This window comes from Salvia miltiorrhiza, chromosome 3 (assembly GCF_028751815.1).
Source record: "Salvia miltiorrhiza cultivar Shanhuang (shh) chromosome 3, IMPLAD_Smil_shh, whole genome shotgun sequence".
Lineage (NCBI taxonomy): Eukaryota > Viridiplantae > Streptophyta > Magnoliopsida > Lamiales > Lamiaceae > Salvia > Salvia miltiorrhiza.
The window spans coordinates 2229446-2243448 of record NC_080389.1 but is presented as its reverse complement, the minus strand read 5'-3'; the positions used below and the strand labels follow the sequence as shown (position 1 = coordinate 2243448).

Sequence of the window (14003 nt, the reverse complement as noted above, 5' to 3'; positions counted from 1 at the left end):
AAACACATAGCACATAACATTTAATTTAACAAAATTATCCAACATATATAAATTATTCTAACAAATTAACAACTTACAATATAATTAATTTAAAATTAATCATGCTTCATAATTTAAAATTAAACTAACAACATATACTAATTGATTAATATATATAATTTAAAATTAATCATGCTTCAATTGATATAATTTAAAATTATTCATGCTTCATATAATTTATTTATAAACAAAGCTAATTATAAATTAATTATTAACTATATATAACAAATAAATCTATTTAATTAACATATAAATACATAAAAAAATTCATAAATAAATAATTAAACAAGAGAAGCGTACGTACGGTGGTGGTTTCCGGCGGGTGTCGTGAAGAAAGCGGCGAAACGAAATCGTCGAACTAAAATAAAGAATATAAGTCAAATTAAATTTAAAAATTATATATATATATATATATATATAATTAAAATTAAATGATATCTAGAGAGAGAGAGAGAGAAAGAGAGTTACCGGGCGGCTGGGCACGGCGGCAGTCGGCGGCGGGGTTCGGCGGCGGTGGTCGGCTGGTGGCAGCAGCAGGCAGCAGCAGAAGCGGCGGGGGGTGGGGGGATCTGTTTTGCGCAGAACTGAAAAAAGGAGGTTACGCGTGCCCTAATATTAGACATTACCGAGGGCAAGTGCCGCCGCTAGCTAGCGACGGCACAAACGCCGTCGGTAATTGTGTTAAAATAATGTTTTATTGAATATTCAAAACTTAACGGCGGCGACGCCGTCGCTAGTTAACGGCGGCGGGTTTGCCGTCGGTAACTGGCCGGTAATTTCGAAGGTTCGGGTCGCCTGAAATGCCGCCACCGTGCCGCCGTTAGGTACCGACGGCAAAAGCGCCGCCGGTAGTTTACGCCGGTAAACACGCGTTTTTTTGTAGTGAGTCAAAGTAATTATTATTGTGATGAAAAGTAATAATCGACATGAAGATAATGTTTGTCAACCATTTTTTTTTACGACAATTGTTCTTTTTACTATCAAGAACTTATTCTTTTAGTTTTTTCGGTCAAGTAATTATTGTAAAAAAAAAAAAAAGTAACCATTAATACGAAGAAAGATAATATTTTTATATTACATTTTTTTACAACAATCCGTGCCACAATTCTCCGAAGATGTACCCCGCGGCTGCGCCTTGAGCAGCGGTCTCGGCTTTGCCAAAGCCGCCCTCGTGTCCGCTGTCAGGTGCAATCGCACCCATGCACTGTGCTGCGCGGGCGCCCTGCTACCTGCGGTCGCGTCCTCTCCATCTGAACCAGTCTCACAGGAGACCGACTCTATTAAATTTCACTTTCGTCAAAAATACAATTTTGTTTTCTTTCTTTATAAAAGTAACCAAATCAATATTTTAGTTAGTAATTTAAACCCATTTTCCCATTTCTTTTCTTTTTTTAATATTTTGTCTCATATTTTATTTGACGTGCATATGCTACAAGAATACGCGGAGAAATACTTAATTATTAGTACTCCTAGTATGATGTAAGAACAATAAGAAAATAATTATTGTAGCCCCTGCCCAAAAGATGCTTCATGTCCAGAAAAAATCAAACACTATGTGCATGTTTTACAGTAAAAAAAAAACTAATTTAAATGCAAGAAAATAATGCCCTGTAGTTTCTTGTTTACTAGGCAGGCGGAACAAACGAGTTTAAACATCGATCAATAAAACAAACTGCATTTCCAAACATCCTTGTATTTCATTATGTTAATTATTACAGTAATTAGTAAACCATATAGGTTCAAGATTTGCTCCTTCTTGCCTTTGTTGTGTTCTTGAAAACAGATTTATGAGTTTGTTCTGAGAGATTGAGGTTGCAATATATGGCGGCCACGACGCGGCTGCTCTTCTGCTGCCCGATCTTCTTCTCCTTATACATTCAAGTTATTTACGCGGCGACTAATGCGCAAGATGGTAAGAACTCTCCTTCCAAACAACATCAAGTCAAGTGAGTGTGTGTGTGTGTGTGTGTGTGTGTGTGTAAGAGATATCCTACCAAAACAACATCAAGTCTGTGTGTGTGTGTAATCTCCTTCCAAGCAACATTAAGTCTGTGTATTTGTGTGTAATCTTCTTGCAAACAATATCAAGTCAAGTGTGTGAGTGTGTGTAGTCTCCTTAATTCCAAACAACACCAAGTGTGTGTGTTTATGTGTAACAGATCTCCTTCAAACAACATCAAGAGTGTGTGTGTGTGTAAAGGCTCTCCTTCCAAACAACATCAAGTGTGTGTGTGTGTGTGGCCTAATTTGGACAGTGAAACTTTTCAAGAAGTTGATGTTAGCAACTTTTCCTGTCATGACAAGTTCATCTCAGCATCTGATTTCAATTTCTATGTATGTAGGAAGAAAACTTGGATTACAGTTGTGTTGTATGAAGACTACTAGTTTTCATTTCCAAACATAGGGTCAAAACTTTATGTAAAATGTGTGTGTATGTGTGTGTGCCTAATTTGGAGTATGAAACTTTTGAGGAAGATGATGAAACAACTTTTAATTTCCTGTCAAAACAAGTTCATCCCTGCATCTGATTTCAAGTTTTATAAGGAAATCTAATAGGATAATAGTTTTTGTTAATTCTAGACTAATTCATCACCATCTGATTCATATCATTGCAAAAAACGTGGTGTTAACGACAGAAAATTCCGTCGTTAATCCAAGAAAAATAATTGGTAATTTAAATACCGACGAAAAATATGGGCGTCTTAGTACCATTGATTGTCTGAGGAACTAACGACGGAGTGAAACCGTCTTTAAATTTAATGACCAAATAACGACACTCATCTCCATTTATCATTGCACTTTACTCATTTAACCGACGGAAAATTCCGTCGGCAGTTGATGACGGCTGATATACCGTCGTTAATTTCTGTCTGACCGTTACAAGTCGATCAGTGAATCCGTCTCTAAAATCTGTTTTTTTTTTTTCTTTTGGTGCAGCTGCTGCTCTAAGATCACTAAAAGACGAGTGGACCAATACTCCACCGAGCTGGGATGCCTCAGGCGATCCCTGCTCATCTTGGGACGGTGTCGTTTGCGACAACTCATCAAGGGTCACTTCACTGTGAGTATCCGAGGGGCGGACACAGAAAAAAAAATCTTGATAGACACTATATTTTCTAAATTTGGAGTTTTGAGATTTATAAAACACATTTTTTCTATGATTCAGTTTTTGATGATAGGGGCTTTTGCATAAAAATTTGCACAAAATTTTATAAGAATGAACAAAAACTGCTTGGTGGGGGCTGAAGCCCCCCCTCCCCCTCACCTGTATCCTCCATTGCTACACTATCCCAATTTATCGACAGATTTTTCGTGCGTTTTCACACGCGGTTCTTACCAAATCTGCAGAGAATTATCATCAATGGGACTGACAGGAAAAATGAGTGGTGACATTGGACAGCTAAGTGAACTACTTTCACTGTGAGTTTCTTTTTCTTGCATTTGGTACAATGTTTTATACTATGAATTTGTCTTAAATATATGAAGCTGCTGTGGTTGCAGAGATCTGTCCAACAACCTTGGCCTAACCGGCATCATCTCTCCACAGCTGGGAAACTTAAAGAAGTTGGCTATTTTGTAAGATAAAAAAATTCAAAAACACAACAATATTCACTCACAATTAATTCTTGATTCTTGATTTGATCAATTCTTCAAGCATATGCTTATTTTCTGCAGGATGCTTTCTGGATGTAGCTTTACGGGCAGCATACCAAGTGAGATAGGAAACCTTCCCGAACTAAATTTTCTGTAAGAAATCATGTGCTCTTTTTTTTTGGGGGGGGGTTGGTTTTGCATGCATTTGTTCGCATAAATGTATACTTATGTAATAATACAAGTTTTCATTTAAAAGTAACATTTATTGTGAATAAATGTAATTACTTTTTATTACGACAATAATTACTTGACTAAATAGTTAATAATATAAGTATTAACGAGTGAAAATAACTAAAAGTAAAAGTTCTTATGAATAAAAGTAAACATTATTGTGAAGAAATGTAAACTTTCAAACCGACCGCATACTATGCGGCCGGCCGCACCCAAGAATTTGCGTTTTTTTTTTTTTTTTTTTTTCAGCAGTTTTTAAATTATGAAATGTCTCAACACTACAAGAATTTCGCTAATAGATAACGCCTGTCACAAATGAAGGTGTAGTCTATGTAGGTGCGCTGGTTTTCAACAACAATGGTTAATAATATGTTTTGTGACTCTAACTTTCAAAATTTTCCAAAAAATGTCCCTAAATTTTATTTACCTTGTCGAATTCGGAATTTTTTATGTCCACCTAATCCAATAAAACGGAGCGTTTCACAAAGAAAAAAAATCCGCTTCAATATATATCAACACAAATTCCACCTCAAATTGGAATTTTATTTTGTCGTATCGAGGTGGAATTTTTGTTTTTTTGTTGAAACATTGTCGATTATTGGGTGAGGTGGAAGAAAAAAAAATTATACCTAAGAATATGACGAGATTTTATATAGCGGAACATTTTCTTGTAAATGTTGAAAGTTTGACATTTTTGAATTGGAAAACGAAAGTTTGGGACATTTCTTAGAAACGCTAAAAGTTGGGACACAAAACATGACGAACTCCAAAAATAATATCTGATTTTCTTTCTCCAATGGCAGTGCACTGAATTTCAACAACTTGAACGGCGAAATACCGCCTTCTCTCGGGCAGCTCTCCAAGCTGTATTGGCTCGATCTTTCAGACAATCGTCTCACCGGAGAAATCCCATTTGCATCGAGCATAAACCCTGACCCGGGCCTCAACCAGCTTAAAAACGCGAAGCACTTGTGAGTCTAGAACCTTCTACCTCCATTTTGCTCGGTTTTTATTTTCTTTCTTTAAGACAAGATCAATAATGGTTCTCCATTTCCCCTTTTAATATTCAAATCTCAAACTTAATGATTGGTGAGGAACGTCTTACCAACACAACTGCGTTTCATTGTCTCAATTTGCTCAATTCTTTCGTGCTTTGCTTTTCAAGCCTAGTGATGTTATTACATCTTTGCAGCCATTTTAGCAACAACTTGCTCTCTGGTCCAATACCCGGGCAGCTTTTTGGCCCAGACATGTCGTTGATCCACTTGTAAGTAATGAAGCAAGTAAACTCATATCCTAAAATGAATTTAGGGTTATTTGCATGTAAATTTATACATAAATTTTGGAGGCTTTTTTATTTAAGGTTATGTGCTTTTTTTGTGAATTGAAATACTCAACTTTTTAATTTTTCTGATTTCGCACATGATTTTAAATTCCCCTCAAATCGAAGCCGAGTTGGCATATTTAGTTGTTCATAACTAAATATGAATTTCAAATATTTCTATTAAAAAAATCATGTACAATTTCAAAAAAACTTTCAAAGTTTGTATGCTACTCCCTCCGTCCCACTAAATATGAGTGTATGACTCTCTACTTCTGGTCACAGTTATTAAAAAAAAAGAATGATTAAAGAATAAAAATGATAGATAATGATGGAACCCACAAATTTTTGTGAAATATGACAGTAAATTTTTACTCCCTCCGTCCCTGAAATGGCTTCCTCTTTGGGGACGACACGTGTTTTAATAAAAAGTTGTAAAGTGTATTGATAATGGAGAAAAAGTGATATAATTATTATTGAAAGTTGTGAAAAGTGTTATAATTAGTATTGAGAGTGGTGAAAAGTGAAAAGTAAGAATAAATAAAGTATTATTAGTGGTGGGGTAGGTTTCCAAAAATGGAAAAAAAGAAAGAGAAAGTTATTTGGGGGACGTTCCAAAATGGAAAAAAGAGGAAGTTATTTTAGGGACTGAGGGAGTATTTTTTTTGGAATGGACCATTATTAATGGGACAAACGAAAAAAGAAAGGGAGTCATTATTAATGGGACAGGGGGAGTACATGCTAATATCCAATAATTTTATATCACTCTTTTGATTTTTGATTCTTTTTTGGGGGCTAAAATTTGACAGACTCTTGGATGGGAATCAATTTTCAGAAGAAATTCCAGCTTCAATAGCTAGTGTTCAGACATTCGAAGTTATGTGAGTATCTGATCTCCTCATTTCTTGCATCATTTTCAACTTTCTTGCACAAACCACTTATGTTAACTGTGATGTTTATGTAACTTGCTCAGACGGCTTGACCGGAATCGCCTCACCGGAGCTGTCCCAAGCCTCAGCAACCTCACTAGCCTCATTAACCTGTGAGCATTTTTCTTTTTTCCTTAAAATCACATCCCATTTTCTCACATTGATTATGGATTATATATAATTCACCAACTAAAAATGTGCAGGCATTTGTCAAATAATCAGTTATCTGGTTCATTACCAGATCTAACTGGATTGAACTTCCTCACTTACCTGTAAGAATCGCGTTGTATCTCGCAACTCGCAGTATCCTATGATCTTTCGAGAGTAAATATTACTTTAAACCTCAAACTATTTTCGCATTATCAATTATATCTTGAACTATTGAAAATATACATCGAGAGCTGTAAAATGGATGGTGCACAACTGATACAAAATCGATAGTTCTTGATTTAAGAAAAAATAATTTTCACTAGTTCAAGATACAATCGATAGTGTAAAAAATGATTTGACGTTTAAAGTGATATTTATCCATATTTCGAAGAAATTCCCATTACTTATGTTTTCTCAGGGACTTGAGCAACAACAGCTTTGATCAATCTGAAGCTCCAGCATGGCTCTCCACTTTGCAGTCCCTAACTACTTTGTGAGTATTTTTATACAAAAACATAAACACATGTAATAAAATCAAGATCAAGATCAAATCTGATGTAATAAAACTGGTTCTTCAATCTCCAAGAGTGATGGAACAAGGAGCCTTAAATGGAACAGTGCCACAAGGAATTCTCAGCCTACCTCAAATTCAGCAACTGTAAGTCCAAAACACCATCACTAAACAGATTTTTGTCTTGAAACTATGCAACAAATTGATTATTCCAACCAATAACCATTTCTGTGTCAACAGGAGTTTGAAGAACAATGCATTTACAGAGCTAAACCTCAGCACCAGCGTAGGCGACAAGCTTCAGCTCATTGACTTGCAAAACAACGGCATAGCAAAGCTAGAACTCGGGTCTGAATTCAAGAACACACTCGTGTAAGAAAACAGCTCATAATGTTTGTTTCATCTTATCTCCGATATCTATATTTCACTTAGTGTTCAAGCTCGAATAGCTTATGTCTTGTTGACCGAGTTCGAGCTCCTTTCGGGCTCGACTCGTGTGATACTTGATAATATCGTATTTGAGCTCGAGCTCAAGCAGGGGTCGTCTTGTCTGATATTCGTATAAATAGTGTTCGAGCTTGAATTAGTTAAAAATTCTAAAAGTATTCAAAATGTGCTCTTGATCAACTTGTTACTCGAGCTCGACCTCTGCTCATTTAAGTGTAGTATCATTTGTCTGATATTCATATAAATGGTGTTCGAGCTTGAACTCGTTAAAAGCTCGTGAAAAGCTCGAAAAATATTCAAAATGTGATTTTGACCATCCTGTTACTCGAGGTCGAGCTCGACTCGTTTACGTGTACTATCATTTGTACTTCAGGGCTCAAATCTCCTTCTCTACAAATATATCTATTTTGCATGAAAGTGAGTGCACCGGCTTGATCAAAGGTTCGCGAACAAATGAATTTGAATATGTTCGCGAGCCCAACGAGCCGATAAAATTAATGCAAGAAGGCTAGAGCCGATAAAATTAATGCAAGAAGGCTAGTGTACCAACTGAGTCAAGCCTCAAATAGCTTGCGAGAGCAGCTCTGTTCATTTATAGCTCTAATTTCACTTTGTGACAACCATTTTTCTCCTACACAAACAGGCTGCTTGGAAACCCCATCTGCGCCAACAATCCCAACCAGGTCTACTGCCAGATTCAGCAGGAGCTCAAGCCATACTCGACCAGCCTCGCCCTCTGCGGCCCAGCGACGTGCGACTCGAACGAACTCAAGCTCAGCCCTGGGAGCTGCGGCTGCGCTTACCCCTACGAAGGGGTCCTCTACTTCGTTGCGCCCCAATCAATGGACTTATCCAACGCCACACTGTTCCGTGCCTTGGAATCAACCCTCGCCATGAGCCTGAGCCTCGCCCCGGGCTCGGTTTCTCTGCAGAATCTCTCCTTCAGCAATGATAGTTATCTTCAGATGCAGCTTGAGGTGTTCCCCACCGATGCAAAGTACTTCAGCAGGTCGGAGATCAGGACGATCTCGTCGGCCCTCGCGAGACGGACCTACAAGGCGCCGTCGGAGCTGGGGCTGTACTACTTCAAACCGTCGGAATACATCTTTGATGGTAAAGACATGATCACTTCTCTCACAACTTTTTGAGTTTAGAAATCTCTGCTTTCTTTATTTAGGGGTGTTTTGGTAAGCTTATTTTGGAGGATAAATATCAGTTTAAACCTTAAACTATTTTTGCACTATCAATGATATTCTAAATTATCGGGTTTTTCATGATGAACTATTGATTTTTTGTCAATTGTACACTTCGTCCAATTTTCGACTCTGAGAAGTTGACTTGACTTGTCGGATGACACGATGTATTTAAAAGTGTTTTTTTTAACTTCCATGGCACAAATTGACGTCATTTTATGCTACTATAGAGGATTTTTTTATTATTATTTTTAATTAGTAAGACATAAAATGATGTCATTTTGTGCTATGCGAGTAAAAAAAAAGAATATTTTTAAATACACCGTGTCATCCGACCATTAATATCAACTTTTCGGAGTTAAAAAATTGTATGGATGGTACAAATGATACAAAATTAATAATTCAGTAATTAAAAAAAAATATATATATATATATATATATATATATATTAGATATTTCATGATATAATTAACAGTGTGAAAATAATTTAAAGGTTCAACTTGATATTTATCCAATTTTAGAGAGGGCATAAGATATTTCAAGAGCTTATAAAATATTTTGTGTCAAATGTTTAGATAATTGAACTTGTGAGTTAGAGAGAAAAAAATTGAGGAGATATGAATTTGGAAGGGTATATGATGGAAACAACAAATTATATATTCCTTCCGTCCATAAAAAATAGTCAATTTTTGCTATTTTGGGACGTTCATAAAAAATTTCCATTTTTGAAAAACTTTTTATCAAATGGTGGGCTTTATTCTTCACTCACAATACACTAACCATTTTTATTAAAACACGTGCCGTCCCCTTTATGACTATCTTTTGTGGACATAGGAAGTATAATAAATATATTTTTATAAAATAATTTATGTTTATATAATTATAAAAGCAAAATAAGTTGAGTTGACAAACTTATTGTTAAAGCTTATAAGCTCTTTAAAACAACTCAAAAACACCTTATCATCAGAGATGCTTTGGTTGCGTTTCAGACGAGCATAGAAAAGCTCTGAGTACGGGCTCCATAGCCGGAATAGTAGCCGGAAGCGCGGTTCTGGTCCTGCTGCTAGCTGTGTTGGCCGTGTATGCAGTTCGCCAGAAGAGGCGAGCTGAACAGGCCATGTCTTTGTCCAATCCATTTGGTAATTTTTCACACAATTACATTCACACATTTTATGATCCATTTTATCAAACTCATTTTCTTGCTCATCTTGCGGCCAGCCTCTTGGACCACGGGCGGCACGGAGGCGGGAGGGGCCCCGCAGCTCAAAGGGGCGCGGTGGTTCTCCTACAACGAGCTCAAGAAATGCACCAACAACTTCTCCGAGAGCAACCAGATAGGCTCTGGAGGCTATGGCAAGGTAACTCTACTCATAATGTCAAATCACTATGAACATTTTCAATGGAACAGTAGAAGCTGGTTGAACATTTTGTCGACCAATAGAATTCGGGCCGGGTTCGGGTGAGCCCACGGCCTGTATGAGGCTGGACCGGGCTTAACTTATTTGACCCGACAAAATTTATTCCCGGCCCATTGCAAGTTTTGTATTTGGTCCGGTGGGCTTGGCTAGGTCTAACTAGGAGTGTGCATTCGGTTTCCGTTTCAATGTTTTGTTAAAATCGAACCAAATCAAATTTGTATTAAAATTTTTTTAAAAAAAATTGAACAAGATAAACCGAATAAATCAAATTGAATTAATCAAAAAATTGAATTAATATCCAACCAAATTGAAAAATCTAAATAATCCTAAAAAATCGAAAAAACCCAAAAATAAAAAAAATTGAAAACAAAAGCTAAATTAAATTATATTTTTAATCATTATCCATCTTTTATTGCAAGAACATAGAATTGTGAAAATGAGCTAAGGTATTAGGGTTAGAAAATTAAAATTAATGTACGATATATGTATATAATATAAACATAATTCGTTTTTTGTTTTGGTTTTAAAAAAAATCGAACCGAGAAATCAAATTTTTTGAAAAGTAAAACAGAATCAAACAAAAAAATAAAGAAAATCGAATCATATTTTAATATTTCAGTTTAATCTAGTACGATTATTCTATTTGGAATATTTTGCTCAACCCTAAGACTAGATTTATTCACAACCCCACCGACCGGTCATCCTAATAGGACAAAAAAATTGACAGAAAATAAATATTAAAATAATTGGACTAACACAACCGGTTGTGTAAAAGTTTGGAAGACCAACCTCTGACATAACCATTTCAATTAAATAACAAAGTGACACTTGGCATTTTATATTTAAAATATATGAGAATAGATATTAAAAAGGGAAAAAATATTTAGGTTGTAGTGGATTATTGATAAAGTATAAAAGTTGATGAATTTAAATAAATTATAGGTTGTAGATGTGGAAGAAAGAGAAATGATTTTTTTATTGAAAGATTGGGTTGTTGAGGTCATTGATAAAGATAGTCTAAGTTTGACTAGCTACTTTTGATAGCTCTAGTCTATGGGGATACAGGGGTGTTGGGGGAGCAGCAGCACCCCCAACTATTTTTCTGTGTCCACCCCTAGCTCTAGTAGTAGGTATAGCTTAAGTGACTTTGATCATTCATAAAGTGCGAATACGAAATGCCGGAGATTTTTTTTTGAATATTCTTTATTTCTGAAAACAGGTGTACAAAGGAGTTCTGAGTGGTGGAGTGGTGGTTGCAGTGAAGAGATCCGAACGAGGATCCACGCAGGGTGGGACCGAATTCAAGACAGAAATCGAGCTGCTCTCGCGAGTTCATCACAAGAACCTCGTTGGCCTCGTCGGATTCTGCTTCGAACAAGGCGAGCAGATGTTGGTGTATGAGTTCATGGCTAATGGAACACTGCGTGAAAGCTTATCAGGTAGCAAATGCATCAGACACAGAAAAATAGTTTTGGGGGGGCTCGAGCCCCCCTCCCCCAAGCAAATATGTGCACATTTACTATCACTATATTAGTTTTATAGCTTATAAGCTGTTTAGAAGCTTATTTTGACAAATACGAGATGTAATATGAAAACGTGATAATGATTGCAGGAAAAAGCGGGATCCAACTAGACTGGAGGAGGAGAATAAAGGTTGCGTTGGGTTCGGCTAGAGGATTAGCTTACCTGCACGAACTGGCGCATCCTCCGATCATTCATCGCGACGTGAAGTCGACGAACATCTTGCTAGACGAGAATCTGACGGCTAAGGTTGCAGATTTCGGGCTGTCTAAACTGGTTTGCGACGTTTCAAAGGGTCATGTTTCTACTCAAGTCAAAGGCACTCTGGTTAGTACAAACTATACTAGACTTTTTTTTTTTTTCCTTTTACGTCTTACAAGAATCAATATGGTTTAATTTAACGGCGGAAACTAATTTGTTAGATCTTATGAACAGATTATTATTGTAATTACCGGTGCATATATAAGTCCATTCTTAGCTAAAAAATCATTTAATTTGAATATAACGATGGATTGTAAGTCCCTTTTGATTTAATTGGACGAGCCCATACCAAAAAAAAAAAATCAGCCCAACTGATTTTGATGGGCTCAACTAGCCCAATTTCTTTAACCGTGAACCGGTGGGCCCAATTGATCCCGGGTTTGACACCTCTACCACCTAAAATTCATCGTTAGTCCGTCACTAATAGCTCGTTTTGTAGGTATGTTAAGATAGTTTTTTAAGTTGAGATATATATTGTAGATAATAAATGATTGGTATCGTATATGTGTGTTTGGTAGATAAAATATAAATTATAGATATCATGAATTGACTAATTGGTATTCTAAATTAAAATCTAGATTAAGTGAGCAAATTGTTCATCTACTTTTTAGTCAGGGGCGTTTACTTTTTAATATTAGTTTTGATAATTAAAATGATAAGATTAATTATTTGTTTACTTAAATGGGTTAGAGTTTTGGGTTATTCTTAGGGTCTTAATTATTTATATTATTTAAGATAATTTTGTTTTATTTGTGTTTTATTGGAAGAGTGAGATTGGAGAAATCGTACTCTTAAAAATAAAAATTACGCAATTATGCATCTTATCATTCATGATGAGTAAACGCCCTATTAATGTATTGCTCCCTCCGTCCATAAAAAATAGTCTCTTTCTATTTTTGTGGAAAATTTCTATCACATGATGAGCCATTTTCTCCATTCACAATACAATTAATTACTATCATATTAACACTATTTTTTAAATGGGACCATTTCTCCATTCACAATACACTACACTGTTTTTTATTAAAACTTATGTCATTTTCTTCTAGAACTATTTTTGTGGACGGATAGAGTATTTTAATTCGAAAATTTTGCCCTATACTCTTTCTACTTGGTTGTTATGTTTGGTCGATACATGCATGTGTCTTGCATATTTGTACGTATTGTGCAATAAATTAACTTCGTGTTGTATGTCGCGAATGCATAACACACACAATGTTTAAGTTACTATACTTTTCATAATAAAAAGGTTCTCATTTAAACCAGGCCTTGTTACAAAGAGATGAAGTTAACATTGTTTTCCTTTGCAGGGATACTTAGATCCTGAATACTACATGACACAACAACTAACAGAGAAGAGCGACGTCTACAGCCTCGGCGTGGTGATGCTCGAGCTCATAATCGGCCGGCAGCCGATAGAGAAGGGCAAGTACATCGTGCGCGAGGTGAGGATCGCCATGGATAAGAACAACGAAGCCCACTACGGCCTCGTCGACAAAATCGATCCCGCCATAAGAAACGGCGGGGATCAACTCGTAGGGTTTCCTACGTTTCTCGAGCTGGCCATGCAGTGCGTGGAGGAAGCCGCCTCGGATCGGCCATCAACGAGCGAGATCGTGAAGGCCCTCGAAGCTCTGCTGCAGGCTGAAGGCATGAACACGAGCACGAGCTCGACCTCTGCCTCGTCGTCTGCCTCGTCCTCGGGCACGGAGTTCGGACACGGCAACAGCGTGAGACAACATCCCTACGATGAGTCTATAACCAGGAAGAATGGCGAGGATAGTGAAGCTTTTGGGTTTGATAATAGGTATGCACTTGTTTCAATAGTTGAAAAATAGTATGCTCAATTTTCTTTTATTTATTTTTTTGCTTAAGGGAACCAAAAATTGATGTGTTGTATAAATTGCATTCTTACCTTGTGGCCCATTGATGTACCTATAATCTGAATTCCATGTTGGGGAAAATCTCTAATCCTTTTTTGATTAATAAAACTTCCTTTTTTCTTCTTCTTTTGATTAGATCCCTATTACCATCGCATCACATGAAAGCTGTAAAGTTACTTACTCAGATCTTAACTCGATAAAAGTTTGTTCGAATTCGTCTAGTGAGGTTTGTTAATTTTATACGTTTGAAAAGATAAAATAATTAAACCTCATATCATTTAGAATTAATTAATCATGTTGTGTCACAAACTTTCATTTTTTATTAAAAGAACCCAAAACCTTTAACGTTTTACAAAAAATATCTCGCTATACAAAATTCAAAGACAGAATGATGAGTCACCTCTCGCAGAATTATTAGATGAATTTTTTTCCCACCTCGCTCAATAAAACAACATCATTCCACTTAAGAAACCAACTAGATTACTGATTATTCCATGGACGGATT

At 36.4% G+C, this 14003-nt stretch overlaps 2 protein-coding genes across 2 annotated transcripts in view; one reads left to right on the top strand and one right to left on the bottom strand.

Annotated features, from left to right (window-relative positions):
- LOC131016821 (putative late blight resistance protein homolog R1C-3) overlaps positions 1–14003 on the bottom strand; it is a 629159-nt gene that overhangs the window by 309150 nt on the left and 306006 nt on the right. The window lies entirely within an intron of this gene.
- Positions 1581–13622, top strand: LOC131016797 (leucine-rich repeat receptor protein kinase HPCA1-like). Its single transcript, XM_057945533.1, has 19 exons — positions 1581–1951; positions 2977–3100; positions 3388–3459; positions 3541–3615; positions 3715–3786; positions 4668–4835; positions 5057–5131; positions 5995–6066; positions 6159–6227; positions 6318–6386; positions 6683–6757; positions 6851–6922; positions 7016–7147; positions 7866–8335; positions 9405–9554; positions 9634–9773; positions 11053–11272; positions 11446–11681; positions 12926–13622. The coding sequence occupies exons 1-19, from the start codon at positions 1861–1863 to the stop codon at positions 13451–13453; spliced, it is 2910 nt and encodes a 969-aa protein (XP_057801516.1). The 5' UTR covers positions 1581–1860; the 3' UTR covers positions 13454–13622.